General features: G+C 41.1%; 1 protein-coding gene across 11 annotated transcripts in view; it reads right to left on the reverse strand.

Moving 5' to 3' along the window:
• robo2 (roundabout, axon guidance receptor, homolog 2 (Drosophila)) overlaps positions 1-13,194 on the reverse strand; it is a 363,309-nt gene that overhangs the window by 158,134 nt on the left and 191,981 nt on the right. The window contains exon 1 of one of the 11 annotated variants that reach the window (XM_057350405.1): positions 7,832-8,498. The exons of the other annotated variants lie outside the window; for them this stretch is intronic. Within the exon in view, the coding sequence (XP_057206388.1) occupies positions 7,832-7,889 (58 nt within the window). The 5' untranslated portion in view covers positions 7,890-8,498. Of the gene's footprint in view, positions 1-7,831; positions 8,499-13,194 lie in introns of those variants that run through there. 11 annotated transcript variants of the gene reach the window in all.

A 13,194-nucleotide genomic window follows, 5' to 3' on the forward strand; every position in this document is an offset into this window, starting at 1 on the left:
AAAAGAAAGAAAGAATGAAAGAAAGAAAGAGAGAGAGAGAGAAAGAAAGAAAGAAAGAATGAAGGAAGGAAAGAGAGAGAGAGAGAGAGAGAGAGAAAGAAAGAAAGAAAGAAAGAAAGAAAGAAAGAAAGAGAGAGAGAAAGAAAGAAAGAAAGAAAGAAAGAGAGGGAGAGAGAGAGAGAAAGAGAGAAAGAAAGAAAGAAGGAAAGAGAGAGAGAGAGAAAGAAAGAAAGAAAGAAAGAAAGAAAGAAATTAGGAAAGAGAGAGAGAAAGAAAGAAAGAAAGAAAGAAAGAAAGAATGAAGGAAAGAGAGAGAGAGAGAGAGAGAGAGAGAAAGAAGGAAAGAAAGAAAGAAAGAAAGAAAGAAAGAAGGAAAGAGAGAAGGAAAGAGAGAGAGAAAGAAAGAAGGAAAGAGAGAGAGAGACAGAGACAGAGAGCGACAGAGACAGAGAGAGAGAAAGAAAGAAAGAAAGAAAGAAAGAAAGAAAGAAAGAAAGAAAGAAAGAAAGAAAGAAAGAAAGAAAGAAAGAAAGAAAGAACGCATGTTAATGAAAAGCTTGATCTGGGCGATTCGAGTCTATGTTAGTAAACCTCAGCATGTATCCAGAGCCAATGAGATTTATTAAAGTCCTATTTCATAGAAGTCTTAATCTGAGCGTCTCTGTGGAGGGACACGGACATGAGGTTTCAGGTTCAAATCAGATATGAGTCTGCAGGGGTCTGCTCTATATTGATAAGAACTTTATATATGGAAAAGACTCAACTCAAATCAAAAACAAACAAGTGTGCGATTATTTGACCGACATGAACAATCATGTTTATCTGTCTTTTGGTTTAAGATTTGTATCATGGGTTGAAAAGTGATTATGCATGTATATGCTGTCAAAGCTCATTACAGACTGCACCTCATTTCAGGTGAGGTCAGATTGCAATTATGTTATATAAGAACGTGAATATAGAAGTAGTCCAGACATATAAAGTTTCATTTTCTAAGCATGCAGATATGTCTGATGACAGACAGGTGGACTGACGGATGCACTCTCTTATCAAATGTACTCTGACCCATGTTAGCCGTGTGTTTGAAAGGTCATCAACGGACTCCAGAAAAACTCATCACACGACCCAACATGGCCTTTGTCCAAGGAAACCAAACACTGATTTCAGGTGCTGTTTGCTGACATAAAACATTATTTATTCAGCTGTGTGGGGGAGTCATCGGTATTATTAACATTTGGGAACTTCTCAGCAAATGATTTTGCAACGATTGATATTCAACTTTAGTTCGTTTTTTTTAACGAATTATTAAATACAAACCCAAAAAACTGAATCTAAGTGAATCTACACTTACAGTTCTAGATCTAAAGTAAACACATAATCCTGAATCTAAAAGGGGGGTTTTCTAAAATCTAAACCCACAATCACGAATGCAAACTCACAAACCTGAATTTAACCCCACAATCGTAAATCTGAACCCACAACCATAAATAAAAATCCCCAATACTGAACCTAAACATGCGATGCTGAATTCAATCCCACAATCCCGAATGAAAAACCCACATTGCTGAATGTAGTCTAACCCACAACCTTGAATGTAAACACATAATATTTGACGAAAACCCGCAATCCTGCATCTAAATCCAAAATCTTGAATATACACACACTATCGTGAATCCAAATAGGCGATCCCGACTCCAAACCCACAATCCTAAATGAAAACCCACAATCCTGAATTTGAAAACACAATCTTGATTGCAAACCCGCAATCATGAATGTAAACCTGAATCTGAACTCTCTAAACCTCAAACTCAAACTCTAAGCCTTCCTGTGCAGAAGAATCATCTCTGGCGACTTTTTCTCTTATAATCAAAAGGCCGGTCTCCCGCACGCAGCGGGCGGTCTGAAACGCAGCGGTCAGCGCGTGCTGTGATGCATGAGAGTGAAGGTGGCAGCGTGGAGCGTTTTATACACTGCCCTGCACTGCTTTTCTCTGCATTACTGCCCTGACGTGCATGACGGATGCGCTTTGGAGTGCCGGGCAGTCTCTCTGTCTTCAGCCGGCCGGGCCTCATCCATTTTCATGACCGGCAGAGGCGCGTTTAATCTCACCGTCTCTACTGCAGCATCTTGAATGTACCAGCAGGCACCGAAGGTGAAACCGCAGCTCTGGGACTTGATTATTCTCAAAAATAGCGTTAGCTGAATTTTATTTGAATTCTTTAGCTGGGGTGTGCGTGTGTGCGTGTGCTCTTATCTGTTTGTGTTGTGTTGAGTCATTCAGCCTTGACACAGGTCGCTTCTTATCTAAGGGTTGCCGTGAGACAACTAAACCAGGGCAAGGTGAAGCTAATGCATGAAGGTGCAGAAGACACTTTCCCAAACATGACTTTGTGGACCGAACAAGTCAGCGGATTGTACAAACTGTGCTCAGTCTGTTGACTGTCAAACGGAGGAAAAGATAAAGGCCGGGCTACATGTCCACAGAACAATCCCATGTCGGAGAAACAGTCCGTAGCGCTTATCGCACTGTAGTTTCCCCGCAGACTGCCATTGTGGGTCTAGGAAACTAAGGCCGGTGTGTGTCCAATGTTTGTCTGTGGAAAAAAATGTGACGCTTGTTCACTTTTGTTGCTTTGACTCGGTGAAACTGTAGCATGAGCACGGTTTTCTAGCCCATCTGGAATGTGTAAGGCTGGGGACAGGACGAATCATAAAAAATGGCTAAGCTAAAGAAAATAAAGTAAGGTATGACGTAGCAATGACAAGACTAGCAAGATATTTACTGTATGCTCTTGTTAGTCAAGGCAGGTGGACATTTTATCGCACAAAAATGTTGTACGTGCACCTGCAAACATTAAAGGGACACTCTACCCAAAAAATGAAAATTCTGACATCATTTACGTACTCACCTTCGAGTCCAAATCTGTATAACTTTCTTTGTTCTGATGAACACAGAGAAAGATATTTGGAAGAATGCTTGTAACTAGACAGATGTTGCCCCCCATTGACTCCCATAGTAGGAAAAGATACAATGGTAGCCAAAAGTGCCCCAGAACTGTTCGCTGTCCTACATTCTTCAACATGTCTTCTTTTGTGTTCAACAGAACAAATGATAAAGTTATTTTACCTACTATGGGAGTCGATCTGTTTGGTTATAAGCATTCTTCCAAATATGCTTCTCTGTGCGCATCACAACAAAGAAATGTATGCAGATTTGGAACAACTCGAAGGTGAGTAAACGATGACAGAACTTTCATTTTTGGGTGAAGCATCCCAAATTAAATATCAGTATCTGTGATACGCTTGAAAAGGAAACACCAAAATAGGCCTATCTATTTTCTATAAAGGTCACTTGTATTTAAAAGTAAATACAATGTACAGGAGCATATTAAGGGCTAAAACGCCATAAATGTCAAATATCGAATTTATAGGGTCTTAAAATGCACAAAGAGAACTTCAGACATGACCGACAAAATGTGTGCACCCTGCCACTCCACGCGTTCCCTCGCACAGGTGTGTTATCAGCTTGAACACACATGCACAGAGCAGAAGGCTTAAACTACAGGACGTAAAACTGATCTTGTCTGAGCCTTCATGCAGCACAAACAGATACATTCTTCTGTTGCATTGTACATATGAAAGCACTTACATTGCACTTGCCAAGCACCACGTTCAAGCAAAAAGAAGGTGATTGTAAAAGCATAACATTGGTGTATGATAAATCATCTCTTTTCAGTTGCATAAGTAAACTTAAAGAACGAGGGTTTGGACGAACACGAGCGCCGCATGCCGTCGCATTAACTCGTTTTCCAACCCGACGAACAACAACACTTCGGAAAGAGCGTTCACCTGTCTCCAAATCTCACCACGTTGCATCCTCTATCTAGAAAATGTCATAGGCACGCTTGACTGAGACCAGGCCAAGCAGATGAAACACTTTTGCCCCCCCCCACCTTCTATATCTAATCCCTTTGCCGTGTGCTGCTTGTGACATTTCCATCGAGAGAAACTGTAAAAACACAGCCAGCACATAGCAGCGCGTTCACCATCGGCAGGCGTCTTCAAATGCCATTCATCCGGTCCTGCGTTTACAGCCATTCCTGGTGTGAATCAACATCAACAAAAACTGTGATCTCAACCTTACATCACGCTTCCTCAGACGGAAGCTGTCTCTGTTTGGTGTGATATCGCATTTGTTGCGAGTGGAGGAAGTAATTATCCATTACGAGGGAATCTGTCTGATCCTCAGAGGAGGAAGAGGCAGGTTGAAGCGTTTAAGTGATACTCTAAGTATAGCAGCGTGGCGTAATCCTATCCGGAGTGTAACCAGCATCTCGACTGAGATACTTGATGCTCTTACTGGCTGAAACTACAACAATGTCAGCAAAGTGCTCACACGCTGACCCCCACTTTAACCCTTATTATAGCTTCCCTACACCCTCCTCTCTCTCTCTCTGTCTGTCTCTCTCTCGCCCATCATCACCCTCTCGCTTCAGCTATCCGTCACATTCCTTCTCCGAGAGCCCATCTTCATTTTAATCGTAACTCTTAAAGTGAAAACAGGGCTCACGCATCCATGCACAAGTGCTCTCCGAGTCTGCGGTCTCGGCGCGTCATTACCGCAGGCCCCTGCTCGAAAATGAGCCCCAATTACAACGGTGATGCATTGCAGCCTGGCCAACTATTGCAGAACACTCTCATTTAAAACCCGAGCGGAGCTTTATGACGGCTCATCCACAATGACCCCAGATCAGTCCGACCCCACAACCGCGGCTTTAATTACAGCTCGCTTTCAATTACGCCGAGCCGGTTGCGCGATCCTTGCGATTAAGCGTAGTGCGAATCGTATTCCAAAGGAAAACAATTGGATGCTTCTACAAACACAAGCTTCTGATTGGACAAAAACTTCACAAAAGGGTTGTTCTTCCTAGACAGCAATGAGATTAAAAAGAGAACAAACGACTTCCTGTCTTCTGCTTATTCGATTTTCTGATCTCACGTGTCCCTCCTCTAGAGTTTAAAAAGAGATCTTAACAAAGTCTCAATTTGTGCTCAAGACCTGCCGAGCCACCAAAATACCAGCAATATAGAAAAGAAGATTTTAATGTGAACACATCCAGATTGTTACGGAACCATTCTTTCATTTATTTGCACTCTCCAAAACACCTAAAACTGCCATCGAAAGTCGAAACAAACCAAAAAATTGCCAAGAATTTGAGATGCTATTTTCTAAGCTATAAAACAACAATGTCTTAACAATGAAATGTTACTCTGCGTTAAATTGGTTCTCAGACATCAGGAAAAAACATGCATTGCCGTTTTGTTGCTAATGCACAGCATCCGAACGCCTTTTTCTCCGCATCTCTCTTTCAGTCACGACTTGCAGATGCAGACGAGTGTACCAGACAGGGTTTAGTTTCCCCTGACGGTGCAGAACTGAAACCTTAATGTGCGGGGAAAGAGCGGTGTCTTCAGAGCGGGCACACGAGGGACCGCTGGCAGGCAGGTGCACGTCTCCTCACCTCCAGCAGGGAAGCTTGGGAGTGGAGCATCATCTTGTTCTTTTCTCAGCTATCAGCACACTGACAGGAGCTAAATAAACCATGGGATCAGACCCCAGATAATACCGAAAACTGGGACGTGGGGACATTAAGAGAAGAACATTGAATGTAAGGACGTGTGCGGGGTTTTCAAGGACGGAAAACTGCAGAGTTAGAGCGAACGTTTCTACTATATTTTGTGAAAAACAACAAAAAATGCACTCAGTTTGTTGCTAAAAACAGTCACCGTAACTCTATGGTGACAGTAAAAAAAATCTCCAAAAACACCTTGTATCTGTCACGACTCTTTGTTCTCACGAACTCGCAGCCCTAAAATTACCTTCTCCCCCAAGTCTCCATTCTCACCCCTCCCAACACAAGCGGCATTAATCACCCCGGCTCCAAATACAACCAAACGTCTCCAGCCATTCAAACCCTGGACAGCTTTGTTACAAACACAGCCTTTTCTGAATGCATCTCCACAACCTTTATTTGTCTGCTTGGAGAGGGTTGCTTCTCAAAAAAAAGGCTTCTCCTTCCGCCAGAACGGCCGGATTAGCTCTCGTGGGCCAGGCTGATGGGCAAGAGAGGAGGGTTACGGGGTAAATGGTCTGCCGGAGTGATTCACAGGCTCTTCCAGAAAGACCTACACCCCTCTCTCCCTCCAAAAACTAAGGGCCATGCCTTCAGCAGGCGCCTAGCAACCGGCAGCTGGGGCGGAAGAGAAATGGGGCAACACGGAGAGAGTTTGAGCTGAATTGGGCTAGACGAGCAGGCTCCATGTTAGATACAGAGACCAAAAAACAGAAGACAATCAGCAAGACGGCGCACAAGTGCGGAGGGACAAAAGCGGGATCTGAAGGCCACAGCCTGCTTCAGCCTCACATCAGTCACCTTAATCTGCTGGCCTGATTTTCTGTAAAGAGCTCCAACAAAAAACCAAGCAAACACTGTTAAGTGTGAGACGGGGCTTTCAGACAAAGACGCTCTTGACACGGCTAATGTAATGTGTGTGTGACTGACTCGAAGATAAATATGTGCAGTTTGTATAATAAAAGACCCCGTGACGGCTCGTAGTGGCTATTTGTCTAATTTAAACACAATAAACATTTAAGTATATTCATTCGAATATTATGGGTTGCATGCGACTACACCAAAAAAGTGCAGAGCGATCAAGCAATGTTTTACTTGTTATCTGGTGGCATAGCATCATATATTATATAGCGGAGGGTTGGTGAAAGTCCGGAATCGAGAGAGGCGATTGGCTATATACTGATGCCATGCGGAGTTACAGTGTTGAGCTATAGAACTGAGCAGTTTTCATCACAAGCTTAAAAAACACAGAGAAAAACATTAACAGATGGAAAAGTGCATGCTGTTTGGAATGTTATATAAATCACATAAGCCGCTGCGAGTTTAACTGGAATAAAACTCCTTACGTAATATTTTAAAAAGAAGAAACGGGCTAAGCAGAGGGTTTAATGAGACCCAGAGACACCAGAAGATGCAGTTAAGTCCAACAGAGCAAATATCCACACACCAAACTTTTTCGCCATGGAAGGACTACCACAGCATCTACTTTCAATTCATTTTTCATGTATTTGATCTATTAGAACAATACACCCCAACAATACTGCCCATCTATATAAACTGTTTGTTTAACAAAGCTAAAATGGTTAGTTTGTCGTTCTGCTTGCTCTGTGTCTATTATTTGGGGTATGCGTGTGCAATCTTTGCGCCACGCCTTTGCGCATCCACTGGTGCTTCACACAGCAGGTGTCACCCCGCATTCCGCGATGCGCTTCTGTGGCACCTGCTGAGGAGACTCGTGGGTACCTAACCACACCGCCTGCAACCCCGGACCAATACATATGAATGAGACCAGAGGTTTATTAGACTGTATGTGACAAACTGAACCAGACAAATTATTGACAGATAATTATCTCTATGTGAACTACTGTATACAAATGTATACAAATATCCAACATATCATGACATAAACACAATCAAATGTTACTTTGCAAAAAGCGAAACTACAGTCCATAAAACCGCGCAAAATGATACTGTATCCCTCGCTTTTATACGATATTATTATTTTGATATTAAGGTAAACAAGAAAAACTCACCGATTATTTCATGTTCAAAAAAGCGAATTTAACTTAAATCAAGTATTTACTAAGTGCAATGCATAAACAACAAAGTCTCAACTCTAACACTTACACTGTTATATATCACTCAAAACCACAGCTGAACAAAACGCATCTTTCGTATAGAACAAAGTCAATGTAACTCACCATCCACTTGATGCAAGTATAATAATCCACAGAGTAAAAGGTGAATTAGAGGACTCATTGTATCATAGTCCACTCCACACCTCAGTTCTCAAACACTGGAGAAGTTTCTCAGTTCTGGAGTATTTCTCTGCACTCTCAGTAGCTGCTCACATCCAGCTGAAATATCAGAGTGTGCACGGGACGCATGGTTTGTTTTGGGTGAAGAATCAGATTTGAGAGCGGAGTTGTGTCTCTCAATCTGTATTCTCTATCATGTCAGCTTTTGCGCTTTTAATTTCGGGGGAAAAACTGAATAAACGGCGAGAACGCGTAAAAGGCGCACGGATCTCTCCAAACCCAACGCGCGTAATTTAGCGCACTTCGTTTCCTTCAGAAGGTCCCGAGGCACCTTACAGATCCTCTCCGTTGAATAAAGTGTAAAATCGTCCTCGCGTTTCAAAACGATCTAAATTTCGCGTCTGGAAAGCTGCTTTAACCCGCAGCCAAAGTTTCGCGGCGCGCCGTTAAATCCACCGTAAATCGGTCGGGGTGGCGCTGGCCCCTTGCGATCGCTCTGCGAGTCAACAGCAGTGACTATGAACAGCCTTGGGAAGGGCGAGAGCTCCGCAGCGCTCCTACAGCTCCATAACTGACACCCCTATGCGCACAGCTCTCGGCCCGAGCCAAGACTGACGCTCATGCTGAAGAGTGAAGCGGCGAGGGGGAGGAGAGCAGGAGTGGAGGAGGAGGAGAAGAAGGAGGAGGATGCTGTGGAGAGTGGTGGGTAGGGACCGCTCGGAGGTTTTCTACGATCTTGGATCACAGCTTTTTCTAGTGTCACCTAATGAAGTTGACCTGAATCGCCACAAGGACAGCACCTCGCCATTGTTTTTGGTCACTTAATACTTTCCACCAAATTGATTAATTGCACACTAATTATATCATTTATATAACCTATAATATGTTTGTGGAAATATTAAAAGTCTATTATCAGAGTAAGAAAAACAGTACATTTTTTATACTTAAAAAAAAAAAAATTGACTTTTTATGCTATTATACTAGAGAGAGTGGGTGGATGGATGCACAGACGGACAAATAGACTTATTTAAATTTGATAGGCTGTCCTGCATTGTTGTGGATCAAACATTAAAATGTCATTTCCTGGAACAGGATTAACTTTCACGCTGACATTAAAAGTCATTTTGAAGAGAAATGCACTTGGCAGTGCTTTGCATTATTAAAAACAAATATACGCTGGTTTTCCATAACCTTTACCTGATGTTATTTCGGCAGTTTCGGTGTGGGATGCTTTTTTATAATGAAATCGAGAGCGAGTGTCAGGCAGAGTGAAAAAAACGTTGTGAAATGTGGCACAGCTAAACAGCACAGGGCCATGGCTCGAGTCTGTATCTCCATCCAAGCGTGGACACTCTGGATGCAGCCAGTACCCGCCTCTGGATACAGACGAATCTTTTGCGCCCCCTAATGGTCACATTACACAAGACTGAATCAAACAAAGACTTCCGGGCCCTCGATATTGCAATGCAAATAGTATACCGTTTCAATGACATTTTAAGTCCTACATGTCATTTTGTAGCAGTGAAACCCCAAAGAGAGCGACGTCAAACAGGCATACCAAATGAACTCTATCAATGTCTGATTATATCTTCCTTCTTGCAAAAGTCTAGAAATATGTGCTGTGTATTCTCACTGCTTGAACCAGCCTAAGATGGTTTGTTGGTCTAGGTTTAAACTAGTCTTGGTGATCTCCTAGCCTGACCAGGTGAAGGGTGTACAACATTTGACAGTTCTCCTAAAAGACACCTGCTCTGCCTTTTACGTAACATTAGATATTGTACCTTACTGACCCCTAAAGGGCACTTTTTTTAAACATCTTAAGATGTTTAAAAGTACAGCAGATGTATTTTGAGAATTCCACCACACTGACGAGATAAAAGTAATTTTGCTCATTTTACTGCCACTTTAGAAAAAAAACAGACACCATCAAAGCAGATGAGACACATTTCAAACCAGACACAAAATCAAATTTAAAGAACTTGTTGTGAGAATTATTAAACTCTAATTGAAAAGGCATGTCGATTCATTGAATTTAGCCATACCTGACTTGATTTCAGGCTAAATATGGATTGATTATGAATAAGATGCTTTGAATTTGAAGTGAAACCCTGAATCAATAGAACTCAAACCTGAGGCAGCGGGGCCGATAAAAGCGAAGTTGTAAAATCATCAAACAAGGCCTGACTCCTCTGTAGTGTGCTCGGACTTGTGCGGGCAGCGCTGGGGCCGGATTCCCGTCGCGAGCTGGAATCCCCCGCTTTCAAACTGATTTCCGACATCAAAGCAAAATAAAAGTCATAGTGTGGAAATCATTCCGAAACAGACACTTAAAAACAAATACCTGCTCTTCTCTAACCTTTCAAACTCTCTCCCTCACACACAAACTCCTGCTGAGCTTCAAAAACACTTTTGCGGTGTCATCACGGCAGTTTTTTTAAAAGACAGCACTCAGTAGGTACATAATGATAGCTTTGACTCTTAGAAGCATTTTTCACCTCTGTTTGTTTGCGAAGTGGCATGTCGGAGCTTGCGAGGCCTTCGGTGCTGCAACATTTAGTTTGCGGTGAGTGCCGTCAACAAGTCCGATTCAGAGATCTCACTCGATAGGTTAATTCATGCGTGCGAGCGTCACGCTGAATGTGAATTCATTATTCACTTTGTTGACCCAACGGCTTTCAAATGAAATGCGACTGTATCTCTGTGATATGGGCCACAGGTCAGTCTTGCAAAGGTAGAAAGGGTAAAGATGCACTAACGGACGGCCTGTTGGGAACTTTAACTACATGTTGAATGAATATTTGATGGAATAAATATAAAAATCACAGCTTTTATTTGGTAGCCCATGATAACCATCATCAAATATATACTAGATTGAATAAAATATGAAGAATGAAACAACATGTTATTATTGCAAATAAAAGGATTGGATTCGGCACAAACTGTTTTCCACAAAAAGCTCCAGATTTTCCAAAGTGCAAACATCCATCATGCACTCGGATTGCATATTCATTTAAATATTTTGGTTAATTTGATAATGCTTTTAAGTACCAATAAAATTATACCATTTTCAGCTCCGTTTAACACATTCTGCCGAAGATTTTCCACACTAAATTTGGAAAAACTATAAAGTGCACTAATGACTTATACATTAAAAAATCCACATTACCCCCCCCCCCTCATTCACCCGCTGAAACCAAATGGCAAAAAACAAAATGAAATATATTGCACATTCTGCTTTCATTGAACATTGTAAATGTAAATTACTTCAACAAAGGCTTTCAAAAGATCTTAAAAGCAGCAAAATTACGGCAAGCTGTCAATCACGAGAAACAACCCGAGATTAGCATTCATACGGTTGAATAAAACCTACGCTATTACCAGGGCTGGTCTTTCATGTGTGCCCCACATAAGGCAAACACACTCACACGTGAACAAACCCACATCAAATTATCCTCTCCTCCTCTCTCTGCACCCCGTCTCTCCATCATCTCTCACGGCACAATGGCAATATCGCCACCAGCACCGACCCTCTCGCTTGTTTCCACCTAAACCAATCACGCGCCTAACGTTGTCAACTCATTTGGCCAATTACGGGCATGTAATCTGATCAAACCAAATCATCTATCAGGACCCTCTCTCGCTTTTTGTCTGCGGACCATCTGGTGAGGGAATCCAAGGGAAACCGAGGTAACCACGCACCTAAAAAGGTCAGATTATTTAATTCCTGATGGACTGGACTTTTGTTTTTTCATCAACGTTGACATGCAGAGACGGAGGAGGAGATTATAATACCCGAAATGACATTCAGAAGAACGCAGACAAGATTTCATGTGAAGGATCTAATGACAATATCAAGAAGTTGCTTAGAAAATATATAATAAGTTTGACCTCACTGTAAAAGCGCAGTTTTCTGGTAAACACCTCTGGTTTAGTCATAAGAACAATCAATATTTTAGGGCTCCACTGTCAGAAAAAATAGGGTTAAAACTGTACCTTTTCTGTCACTGGGGCGGTACCCAAAGGTTCTTTTTTGTACCTTTACGGATGTACAAAACATAATATAATGTTGTACCTTTTTGGGTACATTATTGTACCCTAAGAACCTATTCGCACCTATTTTGTACAGTGTTGGGTAAGTTACTCTCAAAAAGTATTTAGTTACTTATTACTAATTGCTTTCTATGTCCTATCAACCTTCATTAGTTAAGTGATTGAAGGATAGGCATGAAAGGCTCTTTTAATTCATTCAAATAAATAATATTAAACTACATAAAGTACTCTTATTAACTGACCAAAGTATTACAAATGTGAGAATTATACATTAAAGCACGGATTTTAAAGTTAGACTTTGAATTTTGATGTCAATTCCACTATTGCACACACATATATTACACACAGTATTTTGTTTAATTACATGAGAAGTAACTGTAATTAAATTACAGAAAAAATAAGAGTAATCCCTTACTTTACTTTTTCAAGGGAAAAGTAATTATATTACAGTAACTAATTACTTAGTAACTAGTTACACCCAACACTGATTTTGTACCCCTAATATTTAACTTGCACACAATAGGCACACAATAGGTTCTTAGGGTACAATAATGTACCGGAAAAAGAAACCTTTTAGGTTACCATAGCGACAGAAAAGGTACACTAGCTAAACAATTCTGGGTCCTGCTCTGAAGCATCACAGGGGGTGCGTCTTTATGTTATGTTTATACGCTTTATGGACTTCCTCCAGGTTTGACACCTGTGGCGAATGACAGGAAACACGTCATGTTCAGTAACAGCTCATTTACATCACGATTTCCACTGTCTTCAAATCTTTATGCAGGATATGATGTCATGCAACAGGGTTTCTGTTTTAAATAACTATACATTTTAATTCTGACATTCAAAATGTTGAATACACCAAACAAATGTGACCCCTCATGTGAAAACCTAGCAAAAGTCATTTGTGATTTATTGTTCTTTACATAACATATGTATTTCACTATGTGAAAATATAATCTTGATGTCCTTAATAATAACAAAGGCCATGTCAAAGATTAAAATCAATGTTTAGGAAGCCAACTTCTGTATTTTTGTGAAAAATAATTAAGTGTACCAATAACGTCATTACTTCAGTGTTTAAAATCAATACTTTCAGTATAATAAATACAATATTTAAATACAGCATCATCTAATCTATAATCTATAATTTTTATCATTTTATTGCTTTGGCCACCTTGATGCTATCACTGTCAATTTTCAGACTTTAGCCTTGATTTTACATACAAGGTCACACATGCTAAATGTTCCACTCG

Source organism: Triplophysa rosa, linkage group LG14, assembly GCF_024868665.1.
Source record: "Triplophysa rosa linkage group LG14, Trosa_1v2, whole genome shotgun sequence".
NCBI classification, from domain to species: Eukaryota; Metazoa; Chordata; class Actinopteri; order Cypriniformes; family Nemacheilidae; genus Triplophysa; species Triplophysa rosa.